The 15875-nt window shown below is 66.6% G+C and overlaps 3 protein-coding genes across 3 annotated transcripts in view; 1 reads left to right on the top strand and 2 right to left on the bottom strand.

The window, feature by feature from the left end:
• The window catches only part of NKIRAS2 (NFKB inhibitor interacting Ras like 2), a 141424-nt gene that overhangs the window by 98955 nt on the left and 26594 nt on the right, over nucleotides 1–15875 (bottom strand). The gene's annotated exons all lie outside the window — the stretch shown is intronic.
• On the bottom strand, nucleotides 135–7976 carry FKBP10 (FKBP prolyl isomerase 10). The gene is made up of 10 exons (XM_075171628.1): nucleotides 7016–7976; nucleotides 5024–5169; nucleotides 4509–4698; nucleotides 4113–4258; nucleotides 3813–4002; nucleotides 3362–3507; nucleotides 2828–3017; nucleotides 2194–2336; nucleotides 1865–2028; nucleotides 135–1519 (listed from the first exon to the last, which is right to left on the bottom strand). Exons 1-10 carry the CDS (start codon nucleotides 7207–7209, stop codon nucleotides 1334–1336), a joined length of 1695 nt encoding a protein of 564 aa, XP_075027729.1. The 5' UTR covers nucleotides 7210–7976; the 3' UTR covers nucleotides 135–1333.
• On the top strand, nucleotides 8858–13335 carry P3H4 (prolyl 3-hydroxylase family member 4 (inactive)). The gene is made up of 8 exons (XM_075171635.1): nucleotides 8858–9368; nucleotides 10853–11002; nucleotides 11279–11450; nucleotides 11537–11665; nucleotides 11773–11918; nucleotides 12003–12086; nucleotides 12301–12442; nucleotides 12533–13335. Exons 1-8 carry the CDS (start codon nucleotides 8898–8900, stop codon nucleotides 12544–12546), a joined length of 1308 nt encoding a protein of 435 aa, XP_075027736.1. The 5' UTR covers nucleotides 8858–8897; the 3' UTR covers nucleotides 12547–13335.

Genomic DNA, 15875 nt, shown 5'->3' with positions numbered 1-15875 from the left:
CCCGACCCAGCAGGTGCCGGAGTCTGAAATCCCCCGGGCACCGCGCGCCCAGCGACGGGCCAGGCTTGGCTCTGGGCCGCTGCCCGGGCACGCCGGAGCGTCTCATGGCAAAGTAACCTGACACAAAGGCAAACTCCTTGGAAACCAGTAGAAATTATTTATTTGGTGCAAGGTAGAAGTCATTGTTTGAGGGCTTCGCTCTGACCCTTTGCGCTGTTCTGTTCTTGCATTTCTTTTATCTCTGTCTGCAAGACACGCTGTGCAAAAGCTTCTAGAGCTGGTGGGAGGTGATGGAGCCGTGCTGGTCACGACTGGCAAACCTGAGAGCGCCAAGTTAATTAGCTGCATTTAGGCATCAAACCAAAATAGGGCTGATTGTTCTCAATCACTGAGGGCTGTCGCTGCGGGGCGGGGAGGATGCGGATGGGGATGCTGCTGCTCCCTGAGGGCCTGGGTGGGAGAGGCTTTCTGTTTTCCTTCTCCCAGCTGGCGAGGGGTTTGCCAGGTCCCACCCCCGCTGTCTTGGGGGGCCCAGGCTTTGTGGAACCGCGGACGCCTGTGGGGTATCGGGGTTTCGCCCTGGGAACCTGAGCCCCCTCCAGCCTCTCATCCCAGGGAGGATGGCAGGGGGGAGCAGAGGCTGGGCCAGCAGCAGAGACCGGCATGAAAGGCTTCTCTCCTTTAAAGGATTTTATATGTGTATATTAAAAAAAACCACACCCCAACCCTAAACTACAAAATGCTGCGGCAGAAGTGGAGGGGAAGCCCCCACCTCCCTCCTGCCTGCCTGCCCCAGGAGGCAGCGCGGGCAGGCCAGGAGGCTGGAGCGGGACGTGCAGTCGCTGGCTGAGGACGAAGGGGCTCGGGGAGGGGACGCCGCCGCCCCGGCCCTTCTGGGGGGAGCCGAGAGCAGGGGGTTGAAGCGGGGTTTGGCAGCAGAGCGGGGCAGGGCAGGGCTCCAGGGTCTGGCCCTGGCATCCTCGGCCCGCTGGATGGCAGAGGTATCGTCTGCAGGGCCGGGGAGCACGAGGGGACGGGCAGTGCGAGGAAATGCGGGCGCTGCCGTTCCCGCGGCGTATCGAGACTCCCAAGAACGTGGGTGTTTCCCACCTTCTTGCCTGGGTTTATTAGCTGGGGGTTGGCGAGTTTTCCCTGCCCAGGAAGAACTCATCAAAAAACCCTCAGTTAAATAATAGGGGGGGGGAAACCAAAATTTGCCCCCCTGCAGGGCTGGGGAGGGGCAGGGGCAGATTCCCAGGGCAGCCGGTGGGGGAGACTGGCTGTGGCGCAGCAGGGATGAGTCCTGTCTCCGGGGGAAAGTGAGGTCCGCTCCTCAGAGCTCCTCGTGGATCTTCTCCTGGTCCTCATCCGACTTCAGCTTCAGCTCCTCGGAGGTGATCTTCCCGTCCTGGTTGCGGTCCTGGTTCCTGAACATGTCGGCGATGACTTTCTCCGGGTCGGAGCTGGGCATGAGGCGGCCTTTCCCCTCTGCCACCTGGGTCTTGATGAAGGTGGAGAACTGCAGCGGGGAGAGGAGAGAGATGCCGCTTTGCTCCGCGCAGCCGGCACCGGGCACGGTAGGGAGCACCACGGCCCGCGCCGAGGGCAGCAGCCAGGCAGCGAGGACGGGGCAGGGACAAGAGCACGGGCTGCCCTCGGTGTCCCTGCCCGGTCACAGCGCTGCCTGCACCCAGCAGCGATGCTCTGGGCTGGTGTTTTTTCTGCACAGCTCTTCAGGCTCCCAAGTGCCCGGGGACAGCAGTGTCCTGCGGGTGCTGCTCCCCGGGGTGGGGTCCCCTGCGCCCCTGTTTCCTCCTGCACCCCGTAAGCCCGCGGTCTGGCGGCGCTCGGGGCCCTCGCTCACCTCGTCAGCGGGGATCTCCCCATCCTTGTTCAGGTCCATTTGCTCGTAGAGGCTCGCCGGCGGGTCCCCGTGCCAGATGAAGAGGTAGCCCTCGGGAACCCCCTCCTCCATGGAGATCAGCTCCACCTCGAAGCGCAGCACGGCGCTGCCTGGCACCCCCCGGGCTGCAAAAGCCAGCGAAGGCTGCTGTGCCGCGGGGGAGCCCAGCAACGCGCTGGCCCCCGATGCCTCCCAGCCGGGGCGAGGCGGGCGAAGGGGCCCAGCAGCAGTTCCGCAAGGCAGAACCCCCCCGTTCCCATTGCACGGGCAGCCGCGCGCCGCTCCCCTACCTCCGCTCTCCCCGTGGCCCAGGTGGGGGGGGATGATGAGCACCCGCCTCTCCCCCGTGCACATGTTGAGGAGGCCACTGTTCAGGCCCTCGATCACCTTGTTGGTCCCCAGAGTCACCTCCTGGGGCTTCTCGTAGTCGTGGCTGCAGGAGGCAGAGAAGACCACGCGGCTGACAAAGCCCCTCAGGCCCAGTGAGCAGCCCCGCCATGCCTCGAAATCCCGTGCTCCCCAAAATCCCGTGCTGCCCGAAATCATCCCGCCGTGGCCTGAAGTCCCACACCCTCCACGCCACCACACCCCAAAATCCTGCACCCTCTGCCCTGCCGAGCCCCAAAATCCTGCACCCTCTGCCCTGCCGAGCCCCAAAATCCCGCACCCTCCACTCTACCACCCAAAACCCTGCATCATCCGTCGCGCTGTACCCCGAAATCCCACACCCTCCACCCTGCAGTAAAGCCCCCGCTGCCCGTGGCCATGCGGCCGATGCTCCGGTGCTGCCCGTTGCAAAGAGCTGATGCTCCCAGTGCTGCTCCGGAGCCCGTCCGCCCCCAGCCCTGCCCGGCTCAGCGCCTGCCAGGATTGGGCCCTGTGAAGGAAAGGTGTGCTCGGGGCAGCCCGCGAGCGAGCACGCACGAGGAGAAGAGCTTGGTGCCGTCCAGCAAAGAGCAGTTGTAGTGGTAGCGGACGAAGTCTCTGTCGCGGGTGGTGACGTTGCAGCCCTCGGGCCGGTACACAGTCTCGATCTCTACCGCGTCCGCGGGGTTGTGGAAGTCGATGATGTGGACGTCGAAGACGAGTACGGCTGAGCCGGGAATTTTATTCCCTGGAAAAGGAGCGCAAGGAGAGCTGCTGGGAGAGCTGCTGGAGTCCCGCAGCGCTGGTAAAGCCTTTCCCTGCTTTTTCTCATGCCCTGTGGTGTGTCCGTCCCTCGGAGCCCTGGCTCTGCATGTGTTGGCATCAGCCTTTCCCCTGCCCACGACGCCCCCTCCCAACGCCCAGAGTCCTGGGGATGGAGGTGGCCCCTGGGGTGAGGAGCTGGCCCCGCCTGGCCAGCGCTTTCCTGATGTCAGACCCTCGGTGTGCCGGTGCACAGGGCTGCGGGAGGGGATGCCGCAGCCCGGGGCTGCGCCGTGCAGGCATGCCGGACCCCGCGGGGCTGCCCTTTACCTGTTCCGTTCTCCCCGTAGGCCAGGTGTGGGGGGACCACCACCCGCCGCCTCTCTCCCACGCAGACCCCTTGCAGGCCCTGGTCCATGCCGGGGATGATGTAGCCCTTCCCGATGTAGGTGTTGTAGGTGTGATTGCGGGAGTAGCTGCAGCGAGAGAAGCCCCCGGCGCCATTGTGCAGGAGAGCCTGGCCCGTCAGTCCCCCCCCCCACCCCTGCACCCCAGCCCGCACCCCTTCTCCCAGGCTCTGCCCGGCTCCCCCAGGAGCCAAACCTTGTTCCTAGGCACGCAGCAAACAGGTATTGGTTTTTTCAGCCTACTTCATGCCTGTTACCACCCTCTCCTCCACCTTCCCCCGATTCTCCAGCCTCTCCTTGCAGCCCGCTGCTGAGCACAGGGCAGGGGAGAGAACATCGGGGGATCTCCCCGCTCGGCCGCTTCCCTCCTGCACCTGGAGTCGAAGAGCGTCCCGTCCATCAGCGTGCCGTTGTAGTGGTAGCGGACAAAGTCCCCGGTCACAGCCCTGCGCTTGCAGGACTCCGGCACCTCCAGGTGCTCCAGGAAGACACCGTCCTTGGGGTTGTGGAAGTCCACCAGCAGCACGCTGAACACCAGCGAGGCCTGTGGTGGGATCACGGTCCCTGGGGAGGGGACACGGGTCAGCCCGGACGAGGGTCCTGAGCCCCGTGGGGGGCTCTGCACGGCGTGGGGAGGGAAGGGGCCAGGCACGACGGGGTGATGCCCAACTCACCGTAGCCCTTCTCCCCGTAGGCAAGGAATGGGGGGATGATGATGCTCCTCTTCTCCCCGGCGCACATGCCCAGCAGCCCCTGGTCCATGCCCTTGATCAGCCAGCCGGTGCCCACGTAGGTGTCGTAGGTGCTGCCCTTGCTGTAGCTGGTGGGGAGGAATGAGGGGGGGCGGCTCCAGGGCCACGCCAGCTCCCCGGCCTGAGCGGTGCCGCGTGGGAGGCTAGTTTGGGGGGCACGGAGCTGCACCGGCCGTGCCAGGGTGTGGGGAGGGAGAGCGCAGGGGGAGTCTGCTCTGACTGGGGTGCAGCGTGGGCCCCCATGTCCTGCCCCAGCCCAGTCCCTGCCATCCCTCGTGCCCCAAGGCGAAGGTGCATCCCAGCACCGGTGCCCCGTACCTGGAGTCGAAGGGGGTGCCATCCAGCAGCGTGCCGTTGTAGTGGTACCGCACGAAGTCCGAGTTCTCCACTGTGCGGTTGCAACGCTCCGGTTTGGAAAGGGTGGTGATCTGCAGCTTGTCATCCTTGTTCCAGATGTCCAGCATGACGACGTCGAAGTACAAGGTGGCGTCTGGGGGGATCAGCCCCGCTAAACGAGTGGCAGCAAGGACAGAGCACCTCAGAGCAGCACCAAGCCCAGGCAAGCCAAGGGCTCTGTCCCCTAAAGCCCTCCTGAGCCTGCGGCTGCTTGGGGCTGCTGGCCACACACGCCAGCCCCGGGAAAGAAGCAGAACCAGGGGGGCAGGACCCCTCCTTCCCTGCTCAGGCACCACTTGCCTTGGCTATTCAGTGCCCTGGCAACGGAGCCGCCCTTTGCCAGTGCCTGCCAGCTGGGTGCCCGACCTCCATCCCCACTAACGCTGGCCCCGGGGGGTTTGCTCCCTCTGTCCCCCCGCCGTGCTGTGGCCCCTTACCCACGCCGATGCTGCCGTAGCCCAGGTGGGGGGGCACGATGAGGTGACGTCGCTCATTCACACACATCCCCTGCAGCCCCCGGTCCATGCCGGTGATCAGCCGCCCGACACCCACCACGCCGGCCACCGTGGCCCCTCGGTCGTAGCTGGGGTGAAGGGACAGAGCCATCAACAGGGTGCGAGCAAAGGGCGAAGCCCCCAAAGCCGCTGGGACTGGGGGTGCTCAATGCCAGCGCCGAGGGCTCGGGGCAGATCCAGAACCAAAACACGAACCCTGTGAACACCGAAGAATGGCGCGGGGCTCCCGGATGCCTGCCGCAGGGGCAGAACGGGGCAACAGGGCTGCGCCCTCCTCGAGGGTGCAGGTCACCCACCGCAGCCGCGGGTCCCTGTGCTGCAAGCAGAGCCCGCAGCTCATCCCCTACAGCAAACAGACATTGATCCTGACGGGATCAATCCTGCACTGCCCGGGGTGGAGCTGCCTCCTGTGGAACCGGTCAGGGCTCAGACCTGAGCCTGCACGCCCAGCACCCTTGGACGCACGGCAATGCGGATCTGGCCCTCTGGATGCAAAGGAGGCAGGTGATGCTTTCAGCTGGGATGGAACCCATCATCACCATCCCCAGATCTCACCCGGGGAGCTGGGCTGGAGGCCGGCAGCTCCCCGACTTTCTGCTGCTTCCAAATCATTTCGCATATGGCACATTTGGAGCTTTATGCAGCAAGGAGGAAAGAAGAGACGTCCCAGGCCTCATTTTTAAACTGCAAATTTGTTTTTATTTTTAAATCTTAAAATACTCCAAGAAGCAACTGGGGCCATTTCAGATAAATTGAAATCCTTCATCCCCTTTAATATGCAGCTGACGCTTTCTCCTGGCAGCACACTGCAGTCATCAGGTCAAGGAATTATTTTAGCAGCAAATGCCCCCAGGCTCCCACTGTGTCTGGGGCTCGCAGCAGCAGTGGCAGCACATGGCTCAGTTATTTTCTCCCCCATTCATGCTTGCAAGAAAGATAAGACACTTTTAACCCGAGCAGAATCCCTTTGCTTTCCAGGGCTCTGAAAAATGCCCGTCTGAAAAGTTTCTGTCCCTGTGCAGGCCTGGGGCTGAGCCCCAGCACAGCTCAGTCATTTTCTGCCCTTTCACCAAGTGCCTGATTCTCCCCTGCTCACAGGGGTGCAAATCAGGGACTGCACCAACATAAACACCGATTTATAGCCAGCGTGAGCAGAGCAGGATCGATGCACGGGCCGAGGAAAACTAAGACCAGCCGGAGTGAAGCCTCTTAGATAATGAACGGGTTTCGTTGCTGCCACGTTTCAAAGTGCTTTAAGTGTTTTCCCTGCCTGTGCAGCGCATGCAAATACATGTTCCTGAGTGCAGAATGTCTCACTTGGGGCCAAATCCTGCCCATGCCTGAGACGGGCTTCCCCGTGGGCACCCCGGAGTTCAGGGTGTGCGGACACCCTGGCCCGGGCAGGGGGGCTGCTGCAAAACCCAAGGTGGCAGCGCAGGCGCCCCGGCAGGGGCTGCTGGAAAGGAGCCGGGAAGGGGCTGCTGGAAAGGGGTTGCAGCCCCAGGCAGGGGCTGCTGGAAAGGGGCCGGGCAGGGGCTGGGAAGGGGCCGCAGCCCCAGGCAGGGGCTGCTGGAAAGGGGCCGGGCAGGGGCTGCAGCCCGGGGCGGGGGGGGCTGCTCTCGGCAGCTCGCTCGGGGCCCGGCCGGGGCCCCCGGGCTGACACGTGTACAGGGCTCCCCGCGCTCCCCGGCCCCCCCCCAGCACCCGCCCAAAGCCCTCCTTGGGGTCAAAGCCGCGGGGCACGGGCGCTGGCCCGAGCAGGCAGCTGCCTGCTCCCCGCCTCGCTGCCTGCTGGCCCTCGGGGATGCGACGGGGCGACACGCACGCGGGCTGGGGCGGGCGGCATGCAGGGACCCCCCCGCAGCGCACGGCTGCCGGGGCCGCATGCAGCCGGTAAAGAGCCGAGGGCTATACCTGGAGTCAAACTTTTTGCCATCTTTAAAGGTCCCATTGTAGTGGTAGCGAATGAAATCCCCCATCTGGACTTCCCGCAGGCAGATTTTGGGGATATAGTATCTGTCTATCACCACGTCTTCCAGGGGGCCGGGGTCGCCCAGCCCCGGGGCCCCCAGGGTGCTGAGGAGGAGGACGAGGCTGCCCGGGGACATGGCGCTGGGAGCCGCGGCCGGCGGACGGGCACGGCGGGGGGAGGCGGGAGGCGGAGCCGGCCCGGCCGCCCCTTCCCGCGGGCCGCAATTCCTGTACACGTGGACCCTCGCCGGCCGCGCTCCCCACGCGAGTCGCCCCGCGGCATCGCCGGGGCGATTCCCCCCCGCCGGCGGCAGCGGGGCCGGGCGGGAAAAGCCGTAGCCGCAAAGCTCCGCGCCGGGGGGGGTTCTTTTTTTTTTTCCCCTCTCTTTTTTTTTTTTTTTTTTTTTCCTTTTCCTGGGCAGTTCCTTTGCGAAGGGAAAAGCTGCGGAGAGCTATTGGGGAGGGAGTTCGTGCAGCTGGAGGTCCCATCCCGGCCCCGCTCGCCCGGGTCCTAGCGCTGGCTGCGCCGCTCCCGGCAGCCTCTCCCCGGCCCCACGGCTCCCACGGCTCAGGATGCTGCTACCCAGTCCCTGCCAGTTTGGCAGAGTAAATGCAAGAATTAACTGCTTTAATAACATCTACTGCTCTTCAGTGTGCTGCTGACAGACCTTTTACTGCATGGCAATGATTCAAAATGTGAAACTGCCCATCTAACGGTCTTACACAAATAGGAGCAGCACTAAACGCACGCGTACCATGTTGTCTGCACAACCCCGCTCCCCCCAACCCTGGCAAGAGCCAGGCACCGCGGTAAGACCCCTTGGCAAGTCCCGGGTGGGAAATATGACAGTCCACAAACCCAAACTGAAACCCGGCTCCTCTGAGGCACAGCGCTGCTGGCCAGAGCAAAAGCTCAAGCAAAGCGCATCAGCTCCCTCGAGCCCAGCCCCGGGGTGCTCTGCAGCTCCCCAATGCACCGCGAGTCGCTCAGGGGGACTCGGGGCTCTCCCCATGGCACAGTGGGGTCAGGGCCTGACTCTGGGGCAAGTGAGCACTTATGGGCGATGGCATCCCAGCCTGCGTGCTATCGAGCTGCTCGTTTGCAGGGAGGTGCTGGGCACTGCTAACGGCCTCTGCTCCGCAGTGGAGCGGAGGAAGAAACCCCAGCAGTGTCCTGGCTCCTGCCCCCGTGCTGTGAGATCCCTCAGCAGCACTGTCCAGCCGGCAACAAAGTGCTGGGCTTGGGCTGGGGCCAGCGTGGCCGTGCCAAGGCCTGGCGCGGTGCAGCCCTGGGATCTGGCACGGCGCAGGGCGTGCAGCCTCCGGCTTGGCACCAGCCAGCAGCAACAGCAGCTCCAGGCGCAGCCGGGCTGGGGTGTCCGGCCGGCTGCCCGGGCAGCGCAGTGTGGCACTGAGCGCACCTCGGAGTGCCCGGGGGCTGCAGCACAGGGCGCAGCGCAGCACACCCCGCCCTGCGGTGTGCAGCGCCGAGCACATCCCCGGGGCCGTGCGGCCCCGAGCGCATCCTCCGGAGCCCGCAGCGCGGGGCGCACCCTGAGAGCGCGAGGTGTGGACTGACTCCCCGCAGCGTGGAGCACCGAGCCCGGCGCGGGGAGGGCGCAGCGCTGCGCAACCCCCGGGAGCGCAGCGCGGCGTGCGCAGCACCCAGCACCCCCTGAGCGCACCCCGCGGGCGCTGCGCCAGCCGCGCAGAGCCGCACTAAGACCCTGCGCGCCCGGCGCGCACCGCCCCTTCCCCGCCGCCCGCCCCCTGCGCGGAGCGGTGCGCGGCGCTGCGCGGGCAGTGCGCGGCGGCGGCGGCGGGGATGGGCGGCGCGGCGCTGGCGCTGCTGCTGGCGGCGGGGCTGTGCGCGGCGCAGTACGAGGAGTACAGCGTGCGCGGGTTCCCCGCGGCCGCGCTGGAGCCGCTGCAGCGCGCCTACGCGCGGGCGCTGGCGCAGTACGCGGGGGCGCAGTGGGCGGAGAGCGCCCGGGCGCTGGAGGCCAGTCTGCGCCTCCACCGACTGCTGCGCGACAGCGAGGCGCACTGCCACCGCCGCTGCGCCGCGCCCGCGGAGGGGGGCTCCGCGGAGGAGCCACCCGCGGAGGGAGACCCCGCGGCGTGGGAGTGGGAGAGGGAAATGCAGCTCTTCGGGCGGCTGCTGCGCCGCGCCGGCTGCTTGCGCGCCTGCAAGCGCGACCTGCCCGTCTTCCAGCTGCGCTACCCCCCCGCGCAAACGCTGCGCGACTTCCAGCGCCGCCTGCCCTACCAGTACCTACACTACGCGCTCTTCAAGGTGAGGCGGCGCGGCGCCCCGGGGGCGCGCAAATGCCGCGCAACGTGGCTCGTGGTGGGGGGTGGGAGTGGGGGGCTTCCCTGGCCTGGGGGCGGCAGGCGTTCTGCACCTCCGTCCTGCACCGCTCTAATCTGCACCTCCTCTTCTGCCCTCCATCCTGCGCCCCTCCACTCTGCCCCCCCATCGGGCACACCCTCATCCCATGCCTAATCCTGCACCCCTGTCCTGTGCCCCTCATCCTATAGCTCCTCTTCGACACCCCCATCCTGCGTCCCCCCTCCGCATCCCCATCCTGTGCCCCCATCCTCCACCACCAGCCTGCACCCCCTGATCTGCACCCCCTGAACCCTGCTCCCCTCCCTCCTGCACCCTGCTGTCATGTGCTTTCCCATCCTGCATCCCTCTTCCTGCACTCCCCATCTGGCATCCCCCCCGCCCCCCGCTCCTCCATCCTGCCCCTGCGCCGTGGCACGTCAGCATCATCTGGGATGCATCAGGCAGGACGTGAGGGGTGCGCCTGGGACTGGGGGCCCTGTGGTTGTGGCCCCCCACCCCGTCTTGTGTTGCCCTGGTCACCCAAGGTCCCCTGGCTGGGCAGAGTGTTGACTGGGGAGGGGGACGCAGGCGCTGCCCCAGACGAGGGGCCCGAGCTGCCGCGTCCAGTGCCACCGTGATTGCTGCGGGACACGTGTCTGGGTGCTCCGTCAGGGAGAAGCGCTTGCTTGGGCTCACGGTGCAGACGTGGAGGCAGGTTTTGTAAGGGATCGCCCCGGGGTGACCCTCCCTTGGCCAGAGCTGCTCTGGCAGGGGACGCTCCCCTCCCCAGGCGCCGGTGCTGGTCGGGGTCCTGAGCTGCACCGCTGGCCAGCTGCCGGTGCGGATGCTGCTTTAGTGCTTAGCGCTGCTGCCCCGCTCACCTGGCAGTGGCGAGGGACAGCCTGGCCTACTTCCTTAATGCCTTTTCCTCTTGCTTGCTGTGGCCAAAACCCATTTCATGGACAGTTCGTTCATCCCCCCCAATCTCGCTCCCCTGAAGTTGCAACCCGAGAGCTCATAAAGCAGCAGGGGAGCGGGGGCGGCTCGCCTGGGCCGGTGGCAGTGCCCGAGGAAAGCAGATGTGTGGATCAAGCCCATGCCACGTGGATCACTCCTGGCAGGACGTGGGGGTCCGCGAAGGGCTGAGCTGTTCCCGCTCCCACATGGGCACGGAGGGGGAGGTTGGTGCGGCTGGGCACCGGCGGCTGCCATGCATCGACTGGATTTATCTGCGTTGTCCGTGGTCCCGGATCCTGTCTGTCCATTGCTGTCAGTGGATGATTGGGCTTGGGGCTGGCACCGCGGCTGCCAGGCTGTCCCCTCCCGAGGACCAGCCTTCTGCTCTGCAACCATGGGGTCCAGTAGGGTGCTGAGCCCCCCACAGCGGCAGCATCAGCCCCGGCTGCCCCCACGGCAGCCTGCTGCACCGGCTCTTCCTCCCTCCCCAGTCAAATAAGATCGAGAAAGCGGTGTCCGCTGCCCACACCTTCCTGCAGAAGAACCCCAAGCACGAGATGACCTTGAAGTACCTGAACTATTACAGGACGATGCTGGACGTGGATGAATACCTGGTCGACCTCGAGGCTCAGCCCTACGAGGTGAGGAGGGGAAGGGGCTGGGGTGGGAGAGGGGCTCCCTGGGGCTCGGTGCACGCCTGGCTGCCAAAGCCTGGTCCTGCTGAACCTGAGGGAAGTGGCTCTCCCTCACTGAGCCCTGGTTGCTCACCTCCTGCCCCCAAAAGAGCATCCCTGTGGGGCCCACGTTGGGGACGGAGCTGCCTCGGGGAGAGCAGGGCAGGTCGGTGCTGCTGGCGGGCAGAGCCGGGCTGCAGCACCCGGCAGGGAGGTGAGCGATGTCCACTTGGTCCCCGGCAGCCGATATTCGTGCGGTCGGTGAAGCTGTACAACAACGGGGATTTCCGGAGCAGCGCGGCCGACATGGAGCAGGCGCTGGCCGAGTACTACAAGGCGTACGAGGACTGCCTGGCCGGCTGCGAGGGCGCCTACGAACTGGAGGAGTTCAAGGACTTCTACCCCGCCATCGCAGGTGACTGGGCAGGGGGCTGGGGGCTGGCAGGCTCGTGGCGGGGGGCCAGGGGCCAATGGGGCACAGAGCCTGACATCTCCCCCCAGACCACTTTGTGAGCGTGCTGCAGTGCAAGGTGGACTGTGAGACCGAGCTCACCCCCAACGTGGGCGGCTACTTCGTGGAGAAGTTCGTGGCCACCATGTACCACTACTTGCAGTTTGCCTACTACAAGCGTGAGTGCTGGCAGGAGTGGGGGGCTGTGCCCCCGGGGCACCCCAGGGTGCTGCAGACCCCTGGGTGGGGTGTCGCCCCCCGCGTCACCTGGCGCTGCTCCCCGCAGTGAACGACGTGCGGGACGCGGTGCGCAGCGTCTCCAGCTACATGCTCTTCGACCCGGGCGATGCCGTGATGCAGCAGAACCTGGTCTACTACCGCTTCCACCGCGAGCGCTGGCGCCTGCAGGAGGAGGACTTCGAGCCCCGGCCGGTGAGGACCCCCCAGTCCCCCTGTCCCGTGGCTCTGCCGGCGGCGGAGGGGCTGATGCAGCCCCCGCTCCCTCCCCGTGCCCAGGAAGCCGTGCGCTACCACAACCGGACGGCCGCCCAGAAGAAGATGCTGGACTTCGCCAGGCAGTATCTGCAGGCTGACGATGAGGTAAATGACGTCCCCGGTGCAGGGTGCAGCTGGGTGCTTTTGGGGGTGCTGGGGTGGTGTGAGTGGGTGCTGTGGATACTCCAGGGCGGGGCCCTTCCTGGGGCAGGGGGTCCGACCCCCAGACCAGCCTTGGAGAAGAGGCTGTAGCTCGGGGACGAGCTGCGGACAGGGCCGCCGAGCCCCGCTGCCTCCTCCTGCCCGTCCCGTGCTGCAGATGGAGGTGGACGGCGGTGAGGGGCTGCCGGTGCAGGACCTGCCCTCCGACGGCGAGTTCGAGGGTGAAGGCGACTACGAGGAGGGCTTCTTCGCAGAGTGGTGGCAGGAGCCCAAGACCAAGGGGGACAAAGCCGACCAAGGTTCCTGATGCTAGGGCTGGGGGCTGTGCTGCGGGGCGGGGGGCAGCTGCTGCTGGCGCCCCGGTGCCATCGAGCCCTCCTTGTTTGCAGAGACCCTGCGATGAGCCAGGCGAAGGGGGGCCTGGCCCCGGCGGAGCTGGACAGCGGTGGCCTTGCAACACCATCTTGGGGACACTGGGCTTCAGCTCCTGCCAGCTGCTGCGCAGAAACTTGGGCTCATGGGGAAGGGCTGATCCTGCCCGGTGCTCTGCGGCAGGGCTGCCTTTGCCACCTGGACATCTGCTGCCCTGAGCGCAGCCCGATTCCCGTCGGTGGAGCCCCGGCACCGCTGAACCTCCCTGCCTGCCTGGGAGCTCGCCTCGGGCCAGCCCTGTCCCCGATGTCCCCAGGAGCCCTGGCCAGCAGCGGTGCCCCGCAGCACTGGGGTTTACTGTGTCCCTCGGCTCCTCCCCAGGAGCTGCGGACAGTGCACCAGGACCGACCCCCGTGTTGTCTCGAGGGGTTCAGGGGGCTGCCCCTGCTCTGGGAGCGATGCATGGTGCTGCCAGAGCCAGGCGTGCGTGCCGGTCCTGCCCCTCCTCGGAGCTCCTCCGGGCTCCTACCCTGGAGCCTCCGGCCTCCCAGCCCACCCCCAGAGCCCAGGGTCCCTTCGGAGCCCATGGCCTGGTGCTACAACGGGGCTCCCGGTGTGCCGGTGTCCCCGTGCCGCCGCGTGGCTGCAGCCTGGCGAGGCTGCATCGCCCGTGCCCTGCGTGTGCCTTGAATTTTCGCCACACCAGCCCTCTGTAGCCTTAAGCTCCATTAATTTAATACTTCCCAACTTGCACAGTCGCTTTTTTTTTTTAATATTTACTGGTGCTGAACTTTTAATAAAATCCGGACCAGTCTTTTCACGGCTGCCTCCGCCTCAGGGCTCCCTGGGGCTGGGGTGTGCTGCCGCCGCGGGAGCTGGGTGCTTGGGGTGGGAGAGGCCCTGCCATGGGAGGGGGAGGGATGGATTGGGGGGCTGGATGCCCCCATAAAGTGGGGGAGACCCCACAGGAGGGCTGGGGGGGAGCTTGTGGGGCTGGGAAACCTTGGGGACCATGAGTGCAGCCAGGCTCTTGTGGGCCTGTGTGGTCCCTGAGGGGGCCACGCTGGGACCCTTGTGGGGATGTGTAACCCCCAGTTGCGCAGGGGAGGCTGCCATGTGGCATTGGGGGGGCTGCAGGGGGGGCTGGGGGGCAGCATGTCTCATCCCGATATGGGTGTTTGGGGTGTAATGTGCATCACCTGCTGGCTGTTTTGGGGGGGGTGCATCACCCTGACACTGGTATCCGGGGGACGCATCGTTCTGCTGCTGGTCCGGAGGGTGCAGCCTGCATCCCCCGCTGCTGGTCCAGGGCGGCAGGGTGGGACGACCCCCATTGCGTTTCAGAGGCCGTTTCGGAGGCCGCCACTGCTGCTGACAAGCCCACGCCTGCCCTGGGCACGGGGCGTCGGGCAGCATGTGGCTGCCTCGCTCCTCCCTGCTGCCCGGGCGCGTTCCTGCTCCCCGTGGAAGTTGGCTGCGAGGACTGAAACCGAGAGGCTGAATCACCGCGTTCGCCCCGGGGGAGGGAAGGGAAGGAAGGGGGCGGCGGGGAGGCTGCCAGCACCCCACCCTGCCCTGCCCTGGAGCTCCCATTTACCAGGGCTTTCCCAGCTCTGCCCTCCCTGCGTGGGGCTGGACACCGGGATGGGGGAAAGGGCTAAGCCCCCAGACCCGCGGGCAGGGCTCGGGGCAGAGCTAAGGGGAGGCAGCGCTGGCGGCGGGAGCAGCCCGTCGCACCCCTGCGCAGGGCAGGGCTGTCCTGTCCCTTGGGAGGAGCGGGGTTTGTCACCCATGGGTCACGGCCACCCTCGGGACGGGAGCGCCAGCCCAGGGGGGTGCAGCCGGCGGCACTCGCGCCTGGATCAGCGGGAAGTGCTCGGCCCAAGGCGCTGGCGTCGCAGCCCGAAGGACAAGGGCTTGTTTATCTTCCCAACAAGCCGGGTGAGGGTGGCACAGGGCCCACAGGGCCTCCGCCCTGCTCTGACGCGCGCCTGGGCACGGTGTCCCCTCGCCAGCCCCAAACTCACGTTGGGGCACACGGCTCCCACTCCTCTGCCAGTGCCGGGTGAAGCCCCTTGCAGGCCTGGGCCCGGGTCCCTGGGGTCCCCTTGCTGCTCCCACCGCAGCTGCTGGGTGCAGAGGTGCCGGCTGGCTCTGCCACTCCCGGCAGCGGCGAGCAGGAGTAGCAGCTCAGCGAGCGTGGCCGCCGTCCCCCATGGCGTGCAGGGCCGGCAGAGCCGGGCTGCGGGGAGGTGCCAGGGGTGCAGAGGTGGGATGCAGGGGCACGAGAAGGGATACGGAGGTGGGACGCAGGGGGATGAGCCTGCAGGACTCCGTGGGTTAGCACCACGAAGGCAGCACTGCGCTCCCCTGACTCCCCTGACCTTCACCAGGAAGGAACATATATGAGTTTTTTAGCTGTCATCTCAGCTGTGCTGTGCCCTGCCCTGCCCTGCTGTGCCGTGTGCCCCTTTCCTCCTCGCGCTGGGAGGGCTCTCGCTGTGCTTTGGACCCTCTGCTCTGCGCACAGCCATGAAATCCCATTTTCTTGCAGGGGTGTCTGCAGCTCCGTCTTTCACCTCCCTGCAGAGCTGTGATTTCCCGACTGAGTCAGCGCCTGCAGCCAGATGTGGCAGAGGACTGTGCAGGGGCTGATGGTGGGGGGTGCAGGATGTGTACCCTCGCCCCCACTCCCAAATCTGGGAAGCAGCAGGTCCGGGGATCCCCACCGTGGGCCGGGACATGCCCTGGCGCCGGGTGCTCATTGGTGACTCGGGCGCTGGGTGACGGAGGCTTCGCCCGGGGCCGGTGGGGAGCGGGTGAGCCGGGACGCGGCAGCAGCACCCGGCTGGACCAGTCTGGCCAGGGACGGAGGTGACGCAGGCTGCCGTCAGCCGCCCGAGGCCTTCCCCAGTGCCTCTTGCTGCTGCTGCTGGGCTCCTGCCTGGTTTCCCCACCTGGGCAGTGTGGAGCCCTTCCTGGGGCTCAGGGATGCTCCGGGGCCGGACCCTGCCCCGCACTGCCAGCTCCGTGCCCGGGCACCAACTGATGCAAACACTGCAAACGGTGCAGGAGGCAGGGGTGGCCCACGCAGCGCCCACGGCGTGGCTGCACGAGGGCTCTCGTGGCGGCCTGGCCAGGCCGGGGCAGGCGGGAGCGGGGAGGACAGCCGGGGAGCGGCAGGGCTGGGGGGGCAGCCCCGAGCCCTCTGCCCTCGGCCCCACGCCCTGCTCCTCTCTGGCCCCTCCTGACCGGGTGCCGGCCGCAGAGCAATGCTGCAGCCCCCAGGGGACCTGGGCGTCTGCAGCCCACGGACAACGCCGGAGGTGTGTGGGGACACGGGGGACACGCCCCACGGTG

This window comes from Calonectris borealis, chromosome 22, assembly GCF_964195595.1.
Source record: "Calonectris borealis chromosome 22, bCalBor7.hap1.2, whole genome shotgun sequence".
In the NCBI taxonomy this organism is placed as follows: domain Eukaryota; kingdom Metazoa; phylum Chordata; class Aves; order Procellariiformes; family Procellariidae; genus Calonectris; species Calonectris borealis.
This window is presented reverse-complemented; position numbering and strand designations above follow the sequence as displayed.